This window comes from Molossus molossus, unplaced genomic scaffold (assembly GCF_014108415.1).
Source record: "Molossus molossus isolate mMolMol1 unplaced genomic scaffold, mMolMol1.p scaffold_m16_p_10, whole genome shotgun sequence".
In the NCBI taxonomy this organism is placed as follows: domain Eukaryota; kingdom Metazoa; phylum Chordata; class Mammalia; order Chiroptera; family Molossidae; genus Molossus; species Molossus molossus.
Window position 1 is genome coordinate 108,015,745 of NW_023425345.1, and position 19,726 is coordinate 108,035,470.

A 19,726-nucleotide genomic window follows, 5' to 3' on the forward strand; every position below is an offset into this window, starting at 1 on the left:
ATTTCATTATACATTTGTTCAAACCCACAAAATGCACAGCACCAAGAGTGAACCATAATGTAAATTATGGACTTTGGGTAATTATGTCAATATAGTTTCATTGATTGTAACAAATTTACCACTCTGCATAGGGGATGTTGATAATGTGGAAGCTGTGCCTGTGTGTAAATGGGGGAATGTGGGAAACCTGTGAACCCTTCCCTCAAATTTGCTGTTAACCTAAAACAGCTCTAAAAAAAATAAAGTCTGTTTTTCAAAAAAAGTATAGAGTTATAAATAATAGATTTAGCGTGTCAGATCTCTTTTTCAGTGATTCTGTTGCTAAATTGCATTTTCTTTCTGGGTATTTGCTTTTCAAGGTAAAATAGAGAGCAATAAAGATAACTTCTAATTAGGTATCTGTTTATGTATGGGTCTATTTATGGACTCTGTATTCTGTTCCATTGATCCACCTGTATATCTTTATGCCATTTCCCATTTTAATTATGGTAGCTTTGTAAGTCTGAATTCAAATGGTGTCATGCATCCAATTTTATTCCTTTTAAGAGTTGTTTTGGTTATTCTAGATATTCTGCATTTCCATATGAATTTTAGAATTAGTGTGTTAATTTCAAAATGTTTTTAAGCCTGCAAGATTTTTATTGTGATTGCCTTTGACCAAGAGATCAGTCTGCAGGAAACTGGCATCTTCATCGTGCATAGATATGGGACAGCGCACCGCCCTTCAGGTCTTCCCTAGTTTCTCTCAACAGTGCTATATAGTCTGCAGTGTGCTCTTTGACATCTTTCGTCATATTTATCCCTAAATATTGTTATCCTATCAAATGTTATTTTTATTTCAAATCTGATTCTCCATTAATAATAGGTAGAAATACAATTAATTTTTGTATACTGCATATTTATATCTCATATATGTATAATAATTAGCTTAACTACTTTATGGCTGGGCAGCAAATTTATAAGTTGTCATTTAATCTTTTTTTAAATTTTTATTCATTTATTTTTGTTCCAGATGTTTCTTCTTTTTCTCCCCTAGACCTCCTCCTCCGCATCCTGTCCCCCCACTCCCCCAGCACTGTTGTCTATGTCTATTAGTTATGCATACATGCATAGAAGTTCTTTGGTTTATCTCATCCATCCTATAGTTATCATTTAAATAAAACAATAATGGCCCGGCTGGTGTGGCTCAGTGGTTGAGCATCAACCCATGCACCAAGAGGTCACCGGTTTGATTCCCAGTCAGGACACATGCCCGGGTTGTGGGCCTGATCCCCACTGGGGGGTACGCAGGAGGCAGCCAATCTATGTTCTATTTCATCAATGTTTCTATCTCTCTCTCCCTCTCCCTCTCCCTTCATCTCTCTCTAAAATCAATAAAGAAAAAAAATTATTTTTAATAAAAATAAAATAAATAAATAATGAACATCGTTGGATAAAAGCCTTAAAATTTTTTACCTATTTTAATTCAATAAACCATTTTTTGATGTATAATTTAAGGAGAAAATCAGAAATGAAGTCAAATATTTATGTGTTATTTATACTTAAAATTTTTGTCTGTGTATCAGGATTCATATTGATTTTGCACATTTGTGTAGATATTGTACTTTAAAGATGTCACTTCACTGTCTCCTTACTTACATTGTTTCTAGCAAGAAACCGACTATCACCCTTAACTTTGTTCCTCTGTATGTAATGTGAGTTCTTTTAACTGGCTGTTTTTAAGATTTTTCTCTTATTACTGGTTATATCAAAAATATAATTAAGATGTGACATGGTGTCGTTTTCTTGTTTGTTTTTCATTTTTCTAATGTTTTATTGAGCATCTTGGGTCTGTGTTTTTATAGTATTTATTAAATTTTGAAACTTTCTGACCCTTGTTTATTCAAATAATTTTGGCTCCTCCTCTGACTCCTCTCTTCTGGGACTCCAATCCCACGGATATTCAGCTTCTTGAGTCTTCCCACAGAGCAATGATGCCCTGTTCAATTTTTTAAATTCCCTTTTCTCTCTGTCTTCCATTTGAGATGATTTCTATTGCTAATTTGGACTTCATGCATCTTTTCTTTTGCATTGTCTACACTGCCATTAATCCCCTTCAATGAATTTTTTACCTCACACTCTGTGCTTTTCATCTCTAGAAGTCAAATTTAAATGTATTTTTGTAACTTCTATACTGCAAACTTTTTTGAAATGTGGAATATAGTTATAATAACTGTTTCAGTGTATTTTTCTGTTCGTTTTAACAACTTTGTTAGTTCTGGGTCAGGTTGAATTGAATGATTTTGTTTCTCCTCCTTATTGGTTATATCTTCCTGCTTCTTTACATGTCTGGTGAGTTTTGACTGGATGTCAAACATTATGTATTTTAATCTTGCTGAGTGCTGGACATTTTTCATGCCCATAACTATTACTGGGCTTATATTTAGTTGAAAATAGTTTGATCTTTTTTGGTGTTTCTTATAAAATATATTAGATAAGATTGGAACTGTGTTTAGCTAAAAATAATTACTCTCCACCTACTGCTCTCTGTATCAAGGTGTTCTCGGCGGGAAGAGGCCTCTCTGGCCCTTTGTGAGCTCCAGGGGTTCTCAGGTGGCTCTTCCTCTGTCCTCAGTGGTCTCCTTATCCTCGTGTTCTAATCAGTACACAGTCCCTTTCTAGGGAGCAGTAACTAATCAAAGGTATTTATAAATTGTTCATACATCTCTTACATGCTCCTTAACATGGTTCCCTGAGTGTTCTCAGAACCACTGGGTGTGGTCCCTAAGTAAGACAGCTTCATGACAGCCATCACGTTGCTGAGATAAAAACAGTCACGCAGGGATTCTAAAACTTATCTACTGCTCTAAACTAAAAATATAAACTAATAACTATAAAATATGCCCTCAAAGTTATGCTAAATTACATCATATCAACTTCATCTGTGTTTTATTTTTTAGAGACATTTTTCAATTCAAAGTCAAATCAAAAAGGAACTCCTTTGGGAACAGTTTTAAGCACCGGTTGAATGAGGACCCAAAGAAGATCTCCAAATGCCAATAGTGTGTTATTTAAAGTAACTGCTTTAAAGAGATGGTATTTTGCTTTAAACCTATCCCAAACCACGTCTTCAGAAAGAAGTGATATTTTATATAAGGGGTACAAGAAGAAAAGCTTATGACAATTAGTTCATGATACTTTCACAAGGGATAGGCATAAGTCAAAACATAAGGTCAGTATACATTCATACTGGATATAAAGACAAATTTCAACAATTCTGTGTCTACTTTAATAATCCTGAAATACAGTACATATCAACAATTGCTGGATAATTAATGAGTTTCAATAAAAAGTTGTATTTGCTTGAATTTTGCTCAGGTTCCAAATCATCTATTGGGTATTATATAGACATGTTGAAAAATCATGGGTTTGTCTAAGAATAAAACTTAATAGTTGATCAATTTTAAAAGGTTTGTGTTAAAAAGCACCAAATGTGACCAATGACTACAAATAATAACTTCTATTTCTCCAAAACTACAATAATATATATTATTTTTATTTTATTTTTATTTCCTATAATCTGAGATTCTGCTATTTGAAAAAAAAAAAAAGTAAAAATGTATGGCCCAAATGTCTATAGCAACCAGCTAATTAGGACACAGAACAACTCATTTGAGGTTCAGGTTGGCCATTTCAAGGTGCTGATGCATTTTGGAATAATTTGGGATCATGCAGAATACAGATGGGGCCAGGGCACATAGCTATGGGCTACATTGATGGGACTGTATTTTTAGGCAGGTTAATCCACATGCTTCAAAAGAAAGCATTGTTAATACAACTATTCTACTTAATAATCTACATTTTAACAAAAATAAGCATTTATTATCTGGAAGAAAATGAAGGTCTGAGATGAGGGTAGTAGAACTCAGCCTTACTGTACAGGAAGTACACCAGGAGGGTGAAACAGGAAGCAGATATGTTAACATAGAATCACCATGAAATTTAAATTCGTTAAGTCATATTGTCAGAAAAAAGTGGCCTGACTTCTAATTTTGTGTCCACTTACCAATGACACATTCATGGCTTGAATCTCTCTCTAGACGACACCTCAAATATCAGGTACATGGTGGCGTCATGGACTTGCTCTGCTCTTAGGTTCTACCCAACCAGCAACAGTCACGACATGCCTCCTGAAGGGTGGACAGCTTCTTCTCCTGCCGGCCGCCCGCTGCGAATCCTGCTCTAACTCATTAGCCCTCATTTCCTAAGTTTCTGATCATGAAACTCTTCTGGGGAAACTCTAAAGACCAACCATCACATTCTGTCACTTCCAGTCATTCTGTCATATGTGCCTAAACACGTCTCCTCTTTAATTACGGGATCTGGTAAGGGTGTGTGAAGTCATAATACCCCAATAACTAGAAGGGGAAATCAAAGTGAGCCAGCCACAAGGAAGCTAGAAGCTGATTAACTACACATGTAATTCTGCTGACGATGAACAAAGTGAGAAGTGTTATCCCTCTGACCAACATGCATAATTTTATCTCTCTAGTATTAAAGCCATGGTCATTTGCCCATTTCTGCATCAGCGAGGTGAATTTTATGGGGAATAAAGTATTTTCCAAGGCTTCATTAGTTCTTTTAGCATCACTGAGTTCTGGCAACCTTAAGACATCACAAAGCTACAGTTGACAAACTTCTACTATGTCATGGCCTTTTTCTTTGAATTTCCCCAGCGAGGAAAGAATGGGGCAGCCTCCATTCTGTTTACTCGTTTATTGCCAAGATGGAGCACATCTGTTTAATCTGTATAATCAAATCTGAGGACTCTTTTAAAATCTGTCCTATTTAAAACAAAGGATTTGAATGGGGCTGCATCCAACTGAGTTCTTATATCTTTGTATGTAAATATAAGTTGAATTCATAGTTGAAGACCTGGGAAGTTTATGGAAAATTGCCAACATCGTCCTAATGTCCTTGTAACATAGGCCTCCCAACCCCACAGTGTCTGAAACAAGTACTGCACGCGTTTAGAGTCACTGCCGTAGAGCCCAGCCCAGTATTTAAGTGACAAGGTCAGAATGTTTTCTGTCGTCTTCTCACTATGTCCTCAACTCTGTTCCATGTTGGGTAGCAATTGCTCAGTACCCACTTATTGAAAGAATGAAGTGGATATGTTAAATATTAGGTTATATTTTCACCTCTTTTTTTTTTTTTTTTACAGAATCCAACAACTTCCTGTGGCTTTTTTTTTTTTTTTCAATTTTTTTTTTTTTCTCTATTGATTTGATAGAAAAAGGGAGAGGGAGAGAGAGAGAGAAACATCAATGAGAGAGAACATCGACTGGCCGCCTCCTGCATGCCCCCACTGGGGATCGGGCCCACAACCTGGGCATGTGCCCTGACCGGGAATCGAACTGGTGACCTCTTGGTGCAGGGTCGACGCTCAACCACTGAGCCACACCGGCCAGGCCTACCTCTTTTATTATCCTATGTTTTAATTGCTCTTATGTTGTGAATGTTGCCTGTGACATAAGGTAAATGTGAGAAGGAAAATTGAAGTGAGTCATATTAACGAAAACTAACACAGTCAGCTCCCTCTGGACAGAAACCAAGAGTAGCAAAGAGCATTCTGGTCACAGCCTGGAAAGTGCAGGGCGCTGAGCTGGCCTGACTCCCAGAGGCTCCTGCTCAGCTCGTGCACCACTGCCCTGCACGGTGGGACCAGAGTGAATGCTGGCCGGTCAGGCTGGGTCACGGCATCCAGGAAACATGAGAAGAGAGGCGATGTGCCCGCATTCTCCAAGTACAAAGCACTCTCTTGGACATTTAGAATGCCAAAGATGCTAGCTCTCATCCGGACCTCCTGCTCACTTTTGCATCTCACCTCAGACCTCATCAGTGTGTACTGGGCACACCTGTCCCAAGCCCCCGGCTCCCTCTGCCCATGTTCTTCATGATCTGCCAAGATGCCTGCTTGTTTACACTGTGTGCCACCAGGACTGAGCGTCTTCACTGCTGATGCTGGTGCTACACAAAAAAAGGAGGGATGAGGGAGGGACAGAAAAAAGGAGCAAGAGAGAAGGAGGGAGGGACAGTGGTAAACTTGGTCAACAAAGAGCAAAGGGATGTTCCAACTATGGCTTCCTGAGAAAGAGCAGCCATACTCTACTGTCCTCCCAGACTAGCAGAAGCCCTCTTTTTATTCATCAGAAACAGAAGTCCCACAATGTTGTCCCTCACCAGCCCTGAGACCACAGCCCGGTGCAGCATCCCGCCAGATGCTTCGGGCAAAAGTAAGTCTCTGCAAGCTGAGCCGCCACCTGTCGCTGGCGGCCCTTCCCTGGCTGTGGAGCTCCTCAGTGCATGTCCTCCTGCTCTCGTCCTCAGGGTCGGTGGTCCGGGCTAGGTCCTCCAGTGACGATGGAAATCATGGCCAAACGACGAGGAGTCAGGAGGGTCTCCATGGGGGGGGGGGGGCGATACAAGCACAACGAGCCCTGCGCTATTGAGCCGTCAGTGCGCCTACACAGTGTTTAAGTTAAAATCAAGTTTTTAAAATGTTTTCCAAGATATTAGCTGGAATAGAGTAGGAGAATAATAAGACTTCTAAGTAAGAATTTTCTCTTTTACTATTAACCAAAACAGCAAAGGGCTTCTCGTGGCCCTCGGATGGCCAGCCCGGAGCGGATGTCCCTCAGCCCGGCGACTGCGGGCGGTGGAGCGAGGGGAGGGACGCTGCAAAGAATTTCACTTTCTCTTCGAATGAAATTATAGAAGGCACTAGCTTATTTCAGCATGTTTCTGTGAAGAAAATGTTACATAAAAAATTCTGCTCGATGATGATTGTTAACTAAAGTCACTGTGGTCATTATTTCAATATGCACTGAGACCATACGCTGGACACCTGGAAGTTACTCAATGATGTATGCTAATTACCTCTAAATAAAACTGGAAGAAAGTCTTCTAAAGACCTCAGAGCAGCCCGCAGGCACGCTGCAATAACGGCCGAGATTCCGTGGTGAGCCTCTGCTCACATCTTTGCAACCAACCTGAGGCCCAGAACTGGGGACTGTATACTAAAGGAGGTAGGACAGTTTATGCTTGTAATTCCTCCCTGTTCCACTTTTAACAACAAAATATCCATTTTAAAATGTGCGATTTCGGGAGGTCCAGGAAATGGCATCCAAGTCGGGGTGCCGACCTCGCTCTGTGAGCGAACAAGCATGCGCGTGTGGGGCAGCATTGCTGCTGCAAGGCGACCAAGCGCTGGACGAACAGCTTCTGACCACAAACAGAAGAGACCAATAGAGAGGCTGGGAGTCGTGGGAGCTCTCTGCTATTCTGTATGACCCCCCACCTCCATGGGGTAGGCAGGGGTCCCACACAGGTGCTCTGGCCTGCCTGCAAGGTAGCTGCAGTGTGTCCTGGACACATCACCTGAATCCCTTATGGCCCAAACAAGGGGAGCAGGCAGGGTCAACAGGGCGTTGCTACACTCCCCTGCCCTCCCCACCAGGAGCGGCTCCAGCCAGACAGACCAGACGCCTTAAGCACCTACTTGGCTCCCACCTGCCTGCCTGTCAAAACAACCAGTGTGCACAGTTCACATGGAGACGTCTTCTACATGACCAGTGTCCAAAGACTAGAAGAAGAGCTATTTTTTCTAATTCATATAAATAAACTATGAAAAAAAAATCATAGAAAATCAAACAAAATTTAAAAAAATTAAAAGACAGATGAATATCTTTCAAATGAAGAAACAAGAAAAATCCTCACAGGGGGTGGGGAAAGCCTAAGGAAACGGAAATAAGTAATTTTCCTGATAAAGAATTCAAAGAAATGGTTATAGGATGCTCACCAAACTCAAAAGTGGAATAGAGGAACTGAGGGAAAGCTTCAACAAAGAATTAGAAAGTATAAGAAAGAACCTAGCAGACCTGAATTATTCTAGCACCCTACAACCTAGGACCATTTACCCAGCAAGGTTATCATTCAGAATTGAAGGCAAGATAAAGATTTTCTGGGACAAGCAAAAACTAAAGGGCTTAATCACCATTGACCCAGCTTCACGAGAAATGTTAAAGGGTCTTCTTTCAGTACAAAAGGGAAGGCCAGAGCCAGAACATTTTCAAAATCTGAGAAAGGGAAAACACTCACAGGGAGAGCCAAGCATTCAATAAACAGAGCAATCTGACTTTAAAGTGTCAAATCAACTCAAACTACAATAAGTAGCTAAATACACAACATGGAAAAATCTCAGATATGGCATCAATAACACGAAGCATGGAGGGGAGGAAATATGGCCCTTGTTGAATACATTCTGATGTGAATGCCTATCAGCTTAAGCTAGACTGCTACAGGGAAAGGATGATAGACACAGCCTCATGGAAACCATAAACCAAAGACATACAAAGAGCAAAGAGAAAGGAACCTAAACGAAACACTAAAGAAAAAAACAGCAAACCACAAGGGAAGAGATCAAGAAAAGAAGAAAGAACTATAGAAACAACCTAAAACCAATTAACAAAATGGCAGTAAGTACATACTTATCAATAATTTCTCTAAAATTCAATGGATTAAATGCTTCAATCAAAAGACATATTTGCAAATGATACATCTGATAAGGGGTTAATATCCAAAATATATAAAGAACTCATACATCTTAACACCAAAAAAACATCTTAATCCAATTTTTAAAATAGACAGAGGACCTGAGCGGATATTTCTCCAAAGAGGACACACAGATGGCCAACAGACATAGGAAAGATGCTCAATATCACTAATCATCAGGAAAATGCAAATTAAAACCACAATGAGACACTACCTCACACCTGTCATAATGACTATCATCAATAAATCAACAAACAGTGTTGGCAAAAATGTGGAGAAAAGGGAACCCCTTGTACACTGTTAGTGAGAATGCAAATTAGTGAAATACTGTGGAATTCAGTATGGAGATTCCTCGAAACATTAAAAATAGAACTATCTTATGACCCAACAATCTCATTTCTGGGTATGTATTCAAAGAAGCCCAAAACACTAATTTGAAAAAATATTTGTACCCCTGTGTTCATTGCAGCAGCAACCCAAGTGTCCATTGATAGATGAACAAATAAAGAAAATGTGTGGTCTGTATACACAATGGAATATGACTCAGTTATAAAAAAAGAATGCAATTTTGTCATTTGGGACAACATGGATGGATCTGAAGGGTATGATGCTAAGTGAAATGTCAGAGAAAGACAAATACCATATGATCTCATTTATATGTGGAATCTAAAAATAAATAAGTAAACAAAACAGAAACAGACTCATAGATACAGCTGATGGTTGGCAAAGGGGCAGGGATGGGGGGATGGGGATAAAAATAATAATTTAATTAAATTAACCTAGGCAATGTATGTCCTAAATTGTCTAGAAGTGTTTTGAGGCTCAAGAAATATAGTTTTAATTTTATGGAAATGCTATGATAATATGTTCCTACACCACAGTATGCTCCCAGAAATTTTACCAGAACTCAAAATCATCGAAGTGGCAAAAATAAAAATAAAAAATGTTTTAAATAAAATGTGCAATGTCCATGGACACACGTGGGTATTATATAACGTGTATTACACACACATGCCCTTGAGAGGGGCTGGTGGCCAACACATCTGAATCCATCTGGCGTATTCCCTCGCCCTCATCACTGCATGCTCTTTGGTGCAAGTGACCGGAAACAGGGTATCTAAATTTGGCACATTTCAAGGTTAAATGATTCAGCAAACAGAATTTGACCTCAAACAATGTGACTTTGTCCATTCACCCATCCACCTAGATGTGCACACACACTCCGTTTTCCTTGCTACGACTCCATAAATGTCTATCCGAGAAGGTTACCTGCTTCTCCATCTAAGGCTTACAGAAAGAAAAGGCATCTGGATGTGTCTGTTCCTCCCCCTCCATGCTCTACCCCCACCCTCTCAATACACATGCAACAGCTGTAAGAGCAAGAGCATGTTTTTAAAATTCCATCGGCACACAACTTGAAGCAGCTCCAAAATGGACATCAAGTAAAAAAAAAATACCAGTTTTCAAAAGTCTATAATTATGTATTTACACAAATTACATAATCCTGTATGTATTTACATACAATTACAGATTATCAAGGAAATCACGCAAGGTTGTAGTGTTCATGAGATGAAACAGAATGAAAACACCATACACTGAATCCATTCATTTAGCTACACAACAGGACCTGGTAGGGACAGGTTCCCCAACCTGGAATGTCCTTCACTTCTGCCTGGGAAATTCACAAGACAGATGGGAGGGTGGTTCAGTCATGCCTGTGAAGTCTTTAACCAAGGTGCACACATTGGCACCAATAACATAGTGGTAGTACTGTCTGAGCATCTGCTTGTGAAAACTGGGACCACCAATTCCACAGCAGCTCAGGGCTGCCATCCAAAGGACTCTGAGTCTCTAGGGCAAGAACCAGATGCGAACCTATGAGCTGGGAGCAACTCGCTCTGCTGCCCAACAGGACGGTGCCCACCAAAACCTGAGCCACCTACTCTCCCAGAACACTTATTTACATCAATTGCATAAGTCAATATTTATTTATTTACAGACCATTACAGTTTATTGTATCCATTGCCAAAAGCATATAACATTTTTTTCTTTTTTTAAAAAAAATAGGTACCAAAACAAAATAACTCCAAATGTAGACATTAAAGTAGCATTTTCTAGGAATGCATGGAGCTTTCGGTTTTCTTTCTTTTGGGCTAATTAGCACCTCATGCTACTTTAAGATTACTTTTGGTTATCACCTAAAATCAGCTTTTTCAGTGCTAAATATTGTCCTATGACATCCTAGAAACTTGATTCTTCCCTGTGGTCAGATGCTTAATGTTTTTCAGTCAAAAATATTAAATGCCTTTTGGAAAAACTAAAGCCTGAATATGTGCACATTTTAGCAGCAGCAAAGAGTTAAGTAATAAATAAGACTACTACATCTTGGGATTAAATGCAGTTCCTCTTTAGAAAGTTAAAAAGAAAAGAAATGAAAAGAACATTCTGACCTTTATCATAAATCAACTATCTTACACTGCTTCAGTCCCCACCCCCCACCGTATTTCTTAATTCCAAAGGTTAGACTTTGTTTTCCCCGCAATGCACATCAGCAGGCGGGCTCGGCTGTGTGCTCCAGCCTGGACCTTCGAAGGGCCACTGTGCTCATGACAATAAGTCATGGGCTTCTGCTTCAAACAGCTTTAACCAGTGACATACTTTATTTTTCATAGAGAATGTGCATCAGAGCAAAACAAAGTTGGAATATTAAATTTTAAAATTAGCTACATAAATCCCAACACATTTTTTGTCACTTTCAATTTCCAAATGTAACTGACTAAAACCTGTTCTCTGTGGTATGAGAATTTGTTATACATTCCTTTTTCTTAAATATTGCTTTAAGAATGTGGCTCTTTTCTCCTTAGATAGAGTAAGGAATAGTCCCTCTTGCCCAAGGGCAAGTTCCAAAATTATTGCTACTAAAGAAATATGTATTCTTATGCTTTTCAGCATAAAATGGTATAAAAGCCTTGTAAAAGACAGTCCATACAGTAACCTCCCCTCTAAAAAAACAGGAGCACTTGTGAAGATCTCTTTAAAAACAAAACACCGTCAATAAGTGTAATATTTCCCCCTCATTGTCATTATTGATGAAGACTTACTAGTTTCATTTGCAAGTTTTGCTTGAAGGGTCTATCACCATGAATTCTGACAGTGCCCACCAAAAGCAATTTTCTATAAAGGATGTTACAATGACCCCTATGGTACTTGAATAATTTCATATTTGATAACCAAATGCATAAACAAAAAGTTCACAAGAATGATCCTACAAATCTGGTTCAGGTGTCCCTTTAAAAAAAATCTGTGCTATGTAAGAAAATTTTTTTCCTTTTCAAGAATTCTGTATCAGACAATGTTGAATGTTCGTCCTGTTGTTCCAGAGACCGTCCAGAACGAAAGCATGGCTGCTGCTCAGCTTTGGAACGTTCTGCAACGGGTGCAGACACGGCAGACATACGCCGGCCTTCGTGTTTCCAGCCATGACATTGCAAGGATGGCATCAGTCACTTATGAGTGAATAAATAGTATAGACACAGAATAAAAGTTTGAGACCCAGTTTATCTTTAATCCTCTGGGATAAGCTATGAGACAAGCAGTCTGAAGAGTGAATACTCAGTGTCATGGGTGCTGTGCATAAGTTTACAATAACACGGGCACAAAAGAGATTGTCGCCTTTAGTACATTAAGGGTCATTAGAACTTCTCACATCCATGCAAAGATATCTTCACTTGCATGAGTTCACCACAGGTTCATAGCAGACTTTCCCATTTAATGCTTGCAGAGCCTAAGCTTCCAAAATGCCTATCTGGCCTGTACATATTTCATTAAAAATAAACTCTATATAATAAATAAATATATAAAATAAATAAAATGTTGCCTTTGGAATTTCTATAAATAAATTTAACTTTTTTTTTTTTTTTTACTAAGAGGTCTTTGCTTTAAATTCACTGGGATGGCACCAGTGAGAATTAACTAAAAAGGTCTCTTAAGTAAGACTGCACCCTCCATGCTTTTGAAAATGCAGTGTACCCTGCGCAGGCCACCAGCCGAGACACCACAAGTCGAAGCGTGGCAGCTGTGCAGACACTGGCTGAAGGACAGCTGATCGGACGTGAAAGTGTGTCTATTCCCCAGCATGCATCAGGCCACCATCCTCTGCTTGCTCCTGTCTTTGACTCCCTGCTGCTCTCACTCACACACACGCACACGCACGCACACACTCGTGCCTCCTCGCCTGTTCCCACAACAAATCAAGGGGCACAGGCAGGCGCGGAGGACAGGCCTGTGAGTGCCACACACCAGCATGTCCCCCAGGCCTCCACCCTACATTATGCATGCGACAAAGTTTGGCAACAGTGGAGCAGATGTGATGACGCAGCCAGTCAATAAGAACCCCGCACGGAGCCTCTAGAGTGGTCACTTCTTTAAGGGCTCAAGTGAAGAAATGGTCTTTGTCAACTTTGGCTGAGAATATCCTTATATAGTTCGGGTACTTTGTCGGGGTCCACTGGTCTTGGTAAAAAATGTGTGAATTTCTGGTGCCTTTTAGTCCTCGTTCCTTCTCTTGGGGTCCCGTCTTTATTTAATGCAACATAGTATCGCCTTCCAGTGTCCACGTGTTTATAGAGATTTGAAGAGTATGTGTTATACCAGTTTTCTTCAAACTGTTCTCTGAATACACACTCTTGAGTTAATTTTTCCTGTTAAAAAAAATAAATAAATAAGTATTTTTGCAAAATTAGCTACTTTCTGTATTTACAACAATATTCAATTGCTACACACTATAACTCTACTGAGAAAATGGTGATTTTAACCCACTATAACCATTTTAACACATTTTGTCAAAATTGCTTAACTGTATAAATTTAACACATTTGATTTCTTATTCAGAATGAAAGATTAAAGCACAAAAGATTCAAAGAATTTTCTAGTTACACTTTTCCACCCACCTGTTATCAGAATGAGTCAAACAGGCAAAGGACAACTAACAAGATGAGTTGTTCTCCTTTTTACTATAGCAATTAGGGTAATGATCATCCCAGCAGAAGCCAAGGTTCAGGTAACTGTTTTGTCTTTTCTATGATTTCCATAAAGTACTTGCTACAAAGACCACCATGAGCACCATTACCAATGATGTCAGATGTGGTCTGACCTGTGGCCAGTGGTTTGCTTATCCCTCCATGAGCATGCTTTTCAGATCTCAGTGTACACAAGAAGCACCTCAGATGCTTTTTAAAATGCAGATTTCCAATCCCTAATCCTTTAAAATTCTGACGCAGGAAGTCTGGAAATATTCATTTGTAACAGGTCCTTGGGGAAATTCTGACACAGATATTCCCTGATCCACATTTTAAGATATAGTGTCTTTGGTCATGACTGAAGTAAAAACAATATTCTAGCCCTGCTGTTTCCCTGAACTTGATGGAAGAGGAACCCCCCAGCTTAAAAAGCCACATTCTCAGACACACAGCTACCAAAAGAAAAGCTGCACCAATTCCCACATTTGTAAAAAGGTCCCTCCACCCCCGAATCCGGGGCTCCTGGGGCTGCCTGCCACGGGCTGGAGCTGCAGCCAAAACACCTTGCACACTCCATCCCGGAGCCACGAGCGAGGCTCCACTCACAGCCTCGGGTGCACACCTGACACAATAGGCTCCATGGCTTTTCTGCCCTCCTCACCCTTCTCCTGAAACTTTTAAAATCAATCCCTTCCTTGACAGTACTTTTTAAAAATAAACAAAAAATGTCTTTTTAAAATCTTCCCCTTGCTCTTGCCCACCTGGGACCTTACATAAATAAGAAAAAAACAAATCTATGCCCACACACAAAGTTAAAACAGCAGAACAGGTCAGGACATTGGACATGCTTCCAATTCTGTCATTCATACCAGAGGACAGACAGCAAACTATACATCATCAAATACACAGGTCCTTCCCCACGTGCGCCCATCTGACCATGCGACTTAGGACACTGCCCTCCCAGGTACAGCTGGGAAGAACCCGTCCTCTCCAACTGCTGTGGAGTAAGTCAGGAGAGCAAAGGAGGGGAGAGAGGGAGAGAGCCGACAAAATCAGTAGTCCACTAAAGGCCACCTTCTTGCCTTCTCTTCTTCAATCAACTGAAGGTCAAAACCCCCTCAAAAGCGCAGGAGGGAGGCCTGCACTTCCCCACAGTGCCCTCCAGGTGATCGGGAAACACCCCGTAGGTCTGCATCAAAGTGTCATCTCATTGGACAAGTTTCTGCTAAGTGAGTAGAAACAGAAGAAAGCAAAAATTAAAAAACAATGCATCTAGCAAGGGCAGAAACGGTAAGAAAACTGAATTGCTGATGCCGGTGTATGGGAACGAGTGGCGGCAGTGTGTGAGAAGTGATCCACACCTCCTCCGGAAAACAGCTCCCCTTTGGCCAGGGGAGGCTGGGACCTGCAGGAAGGGGCCCTTCGCCTCCTCTAACATAAACTAGAGGCACATTCTTCTGAGGTGACACCCTCCTGTACCCTCTGCAATGGGGAGATGAGGCTGAATCTCTCTTAAAACTGACAAAAGTAAAAATTGTGTGTTAGCCCAGCCAGAGTGGCTCAGTGGTTGAGCGTTGACCCATGCACCAGGAGGTCGCCGGTTCAATTCCCGGTCAGGGCACATGCCCAGGTTGTGGGCCTGATCCCCAGTGGGGGGCGTGCAGGAGGTGGCCAATCAATTTTCTCTCTCATCGATGTTTATATCTCTCTCCCTCTCCCTTCCTCTCTCTCTAAAATCAATAAAGAAAAAGTATTTTTTATTGTGTGTTAAAGACACTAACAGCTATTTCAATATTTCCTTCCATCTGTATAATAAATATTATCTTCACAGACAAAATTACTTATGGCTAAAAATGTCTGCTTTGGATTTTATGTGATTAAATTACATTTTCTAAACAAAATTTGTTCACTTTTTCTTAACTTCGTAAAATGGAAAGAACTATGGGATTGTATAATGGGCCTTTAGTTCTACAAGACATGAAAAGCTAATTCAAGTTAAGCTTTCCTCTTCTCAGATGGAAATCACATTGCTTGACAGACACTTTCCTTAAAAACCAGACCTCTTCCTCCTCTTCCGGAGCATGAGCTGTGCACTAGCTTGTACACACATCCACCTAGCTGTGCACACTGGTGTGTCCTGGGTGAGGAACACATGAGTGCCCGCAGTAGGAGACAGCCGGTATGCACAATGGCTCTGGAGTCTGAGGCCTGTGCGGACCCTGGCTTTGCCCCTCACTGGCTGTGGGCATTTAAAACTAATCATCACCCTCCCAAGTCTCAGAATCCCACCATTAAAGCAGGTGAGGAGTAGGGATCTTGAGAGGAGGCCATGACAAACGTGCACACAGAGAGCACCCTCCGGCATGAAGGAGTCCCCCACAGACAGTGCTTCAGGTGGCACCACAGCCCTGGAGCTGGAGCCAGCTGGTGCAACTTTCCGTCAAACATGTGCGAAGTGATCTGCCCCCATCCATGCCGCAGGATCTTGTAACAGTAATGAAGCCACTAGAAGTCTCCAGGTTCCCCACTGGAGACATAGGCCCTTCTGTGTCCTACTTGTCACTATGCAGTGTGATGCCTCCTGACCCAGGGTCAGTCTGTCCCTGAAGCCCCGGACGCAGCTCCCAGGGGCCTGGCACAGGGTGCTGTGCAGGAGAAGGCTTGGGGTCAGCACCCTAACCGAAGACTCATCCATGCTACACCCCTTCTCTACTTCAAAAATACACCTTTTTAAAAACAGTTTTAGCCCTGGCTGGTTTGGCTCAGCTGTTACAACATCAGCCCAAGGACCAAAGGGTCGCAGGTTCACTTCGGGCCAAGGGCACGTACCTGGGTTGCAGTTTGTCCCCAGCCCTGGTTGAGTCATGCAGGAGGCAACCAATCGGTGTGTCTCTCTCACATCAGTGTTTCTCTCTCTCTTCCTGCCCCCTCCCCTCCACTCTATCTGAAGATAAATGGAAAAATAGCCTCAGGCAAGGATTAAAAAAAAAAAAAGAATAAAAACACCATTTTACAGGAGGAATAAGAACAGATGAAAAAAAACAAATTATGAACAAAATTCTACACTGGTAGAAATATCGCAGTCTAACAATGAAACACATTTATTTTCAGTATTTAAGAAAAGATTCTCACTTCACATGTTTTGAGTTTTGTTTTCGTTTGTTTCTTTGTTTAGTTTTTTTAAAAAGTTTTAGAAAAAGGTACAACTAGCACCTTCAAACTCATCACTAGCAGCAGCCATTTGCAGATGGCTTTGGAGCTTATACCTGGTGGCCCCAGGTAGAACACAGGTAGTGGCTGACCTTGGCCTGGGTCTCCCAGGAGGCCCCAGAGCCCACACACCCAGTAGACATCTTCAAACCATGTCAAAGCACCACCACCCAACCACCTCCACAAGTGACACACTCAAGGGGTAGGCTCAGTGGATACTAGAGCCCTGCTGAAGTAACTATTGCTCCGTGTGGTGGAACCCTGCAAAGCTGATCTTCCAAGATGGTGAGGTCAGTGGTCAGTGGGCACAGCCAGTCCTTGCAGCTGATCAGCCTGAGTAAATCCCTCCCATTGATGTGCCAACAGCAATCAAGACTCAATGACAACTGAAAAGTATACAGTACACATGAGGTGTGCACTTCGAGTGCCCAGCTGAGGTGATCAGAGAGGCTGTGCCACTGGACCCTACATGATAATTACTATAATAGGGTGCCCTACCAAGCCTAGGAGACATAGCAGCTCTATGTAATACATAGAAACACAGGGAGGCAGCCAAACTGAGGAGACAAACAAGCATGTCCCAAATGAAAGAACAGAACAAAACTCCAAGGAAAGAACTAAACAAAATGGAGATAAGCAATATAACAGATACAGAGTTCAAACTAACTGCTTACAAGGATGCTCAGTGAACTTAGTGAGGGCCTGAAGAGCATAAAAAAATACCAGTCAAAAATGAAGGATGCACAGTCAGAAATGAAGGATGTACGAACAGAAATAAAGAATAATTTACAGGAAATCAATAGTAGAGTAGGTGAAGCTGAGAAGCAAACCATCGATTTGGAATACAAGGAGCCAAAAATATCCAATCAGAACAGAAAAAAGAAAAAATAATCCAAAAAAAAAACGAGGATAGTGTAAGGAGCCTCTGGGACAACTTCAACGTGCCAATATTCACATCATGGGGGTGCCAGAAGGAAAAGAGAGAGAGCAAGAAATTGAAAACCTATTTTAAAAAATAATGACAGAAAACTTCCCTAACTTGGTGAAGGAAACAGATATACAAGTCCAGGAAGCACAGAGAGTCCCAAACAAAATGAACCCAAAGAGGTCCACAACAAGACACATCATCATCAAGGTTAAACAAAAGGTTAAAGACAAAGAGAGAATCTTAAAAGCAGCAAGAGAAAAGCAGTTCATTACCTACGAAGGTGCTCCCATAAGATTGTCAGATGATTTCTCAAAAGAAACTTTGCAGGCCAGAAGGTAATGGCAAGAAATATTCAAAGTAATGAAAAGCAAGGACCTACAACCAAGATTATTCTATCCTGGAAAGCTATCATTTACAATCTATGAACATATAAAGAGCTTCCCAGACAAGAAAAAGCTAAAGGAGTTCATCACCATCAAACCAGTATTATATGAAATGTTGACAGGTCTTCTAGAAGAAGGAAGGAGGGAGGAGGAAGGTGGGAGGAGGGAGGAGGGAGGAGGAGGAGGAGGAGAAGGAGAAGAAGAAGAAGAAGAAGAAGAAGAAGAAGAAGAAGAAGAAGAAGAAGAAGAAGAAGAAAACAATAAAATGGCAATAAATATATATCTATCAACAATTGAATCTTCAAACAAAATTAGCAAGCAGAACAGAAACAGACTCATAGATAAAGAGAACTTTTTGTTGGTTGCCAGATGAGAGGGTGGTTGGGAGGATGGATAAGAAAGATGAAAGGATTAATAAGTAGACACTTGTTAGACTGACAAACCTCAGAGGGAAGGGGGGAGGAGTGGTGTAAGAGATAAACCAAAGAACTTCAATGCATATACACATAACCAGTGGACACAGAAAATAGTGTGGGGAAGGCAGGAGGAGTATGGGAGTGGGTAGGAGAGGGTCAATAGGGGACAAGGGGAGGCATTTATAATACTTTCAACAATAAATTTTTTTTTTTTTTTTTAAAAAGGTACAGTGAATCCATCATGGCAGCTGAATACAGGGAACCTCTGACCACTTGCTCCCAACACTGAATGGGTTTGCAGCTGAACTGCAGGGCAACTGGCCTGAAAAACCAGCTGAAGTGAAGCTGGTCTAAAATATTGTGAACAGGGAATGCAGAGAAGAGACAGGAGATACCAAGAGGATGAGCCAACTTACACAAGTGCACAGCAGGGAAACCAGAGAGATATTGTGGCAGTGGGGCCCCCATGCACCTAAGAGCATGAGGTCTAAGCCCCTCACAGGGATCCCCAATTTAGAACAACAGAGAAGGGAAGGGGAAACCCATGTAGCAACAGGTGGGGGGATACAGTGGAATCTGCAGAGCTGTACACCACTTGTTTTTCTTTCTCTTTTTCTTTTATTTCTTGAATATTATTTTGTATACAATCTATTTATTTTTTTAATTTTACTTTGTTTCTGTTTCTCTCACTCTTTTTTCCTCATATCTCTTACTTATTTCTTTCCATCTCTCTGTCTTTTCTCTTTTTCTCTTCCTGTTATATATATTGTATTCAGTATTATCACCTTTTTAATTATTATTATTATTTCACATATACATATATTTCACTTCTATTCTTATTTTTTATTTTCTCTACCTTCTTTTTTTTCACATTCTCCTCATTCATTTTCATCTTTCTGTTCTAAAGCTCTAAGTCTTTTGTATTATAATATTTCCATTTATTTCACTTTTTCCCTCTTGTCTCTTCTTATGCTTTTTTGTTGGTGGGTAGGGTTGCTTTGATTTCTGTTATTCGTTTTCTGTGTGTGTGTGTGTGTGTGTGTGTGTGTGTGTGTGTGTCATTGTTATCAGTTTGGTCCTGCTTTGCCTTGTCTTATTCTATCAGCACCGTAAAACAGCTGTCATGATGTGGTTGGGGTTGAGCCTCATAGACAGCCAGCCCAAGAACTGAGCCTACCC

At 40.8% G+C, this 19,726-nt stretch overlaps 1 protein-coding gene across 1 annotated transcript in view; it reads right to left on the reverse strand.

Annotated features, from left to right (window-relative positions):
• Nucleotides 1-12,540: 12,540 nt before the first annotated feature.
• Nucleotides 12,541-19,726, reverse strand: part of FGF9 (fibroblast growth factor 9) — a 58,962-nt gene continuing 51,776 nt past the window's right edge. Inside the window, exon 3 of the mRNA XM_036252466.1 lies at nucleotides 12,541-13,292. Coding sequence (XP_036108359.1) covers nucleotides 13,047-13,292 — 246 coding nt within the window. The 3' untranslated portion in view covers nucleotides 12,541-13,046. The remainder of the gene's footprint in view (nucleotides 13,293-19,726) is intronic.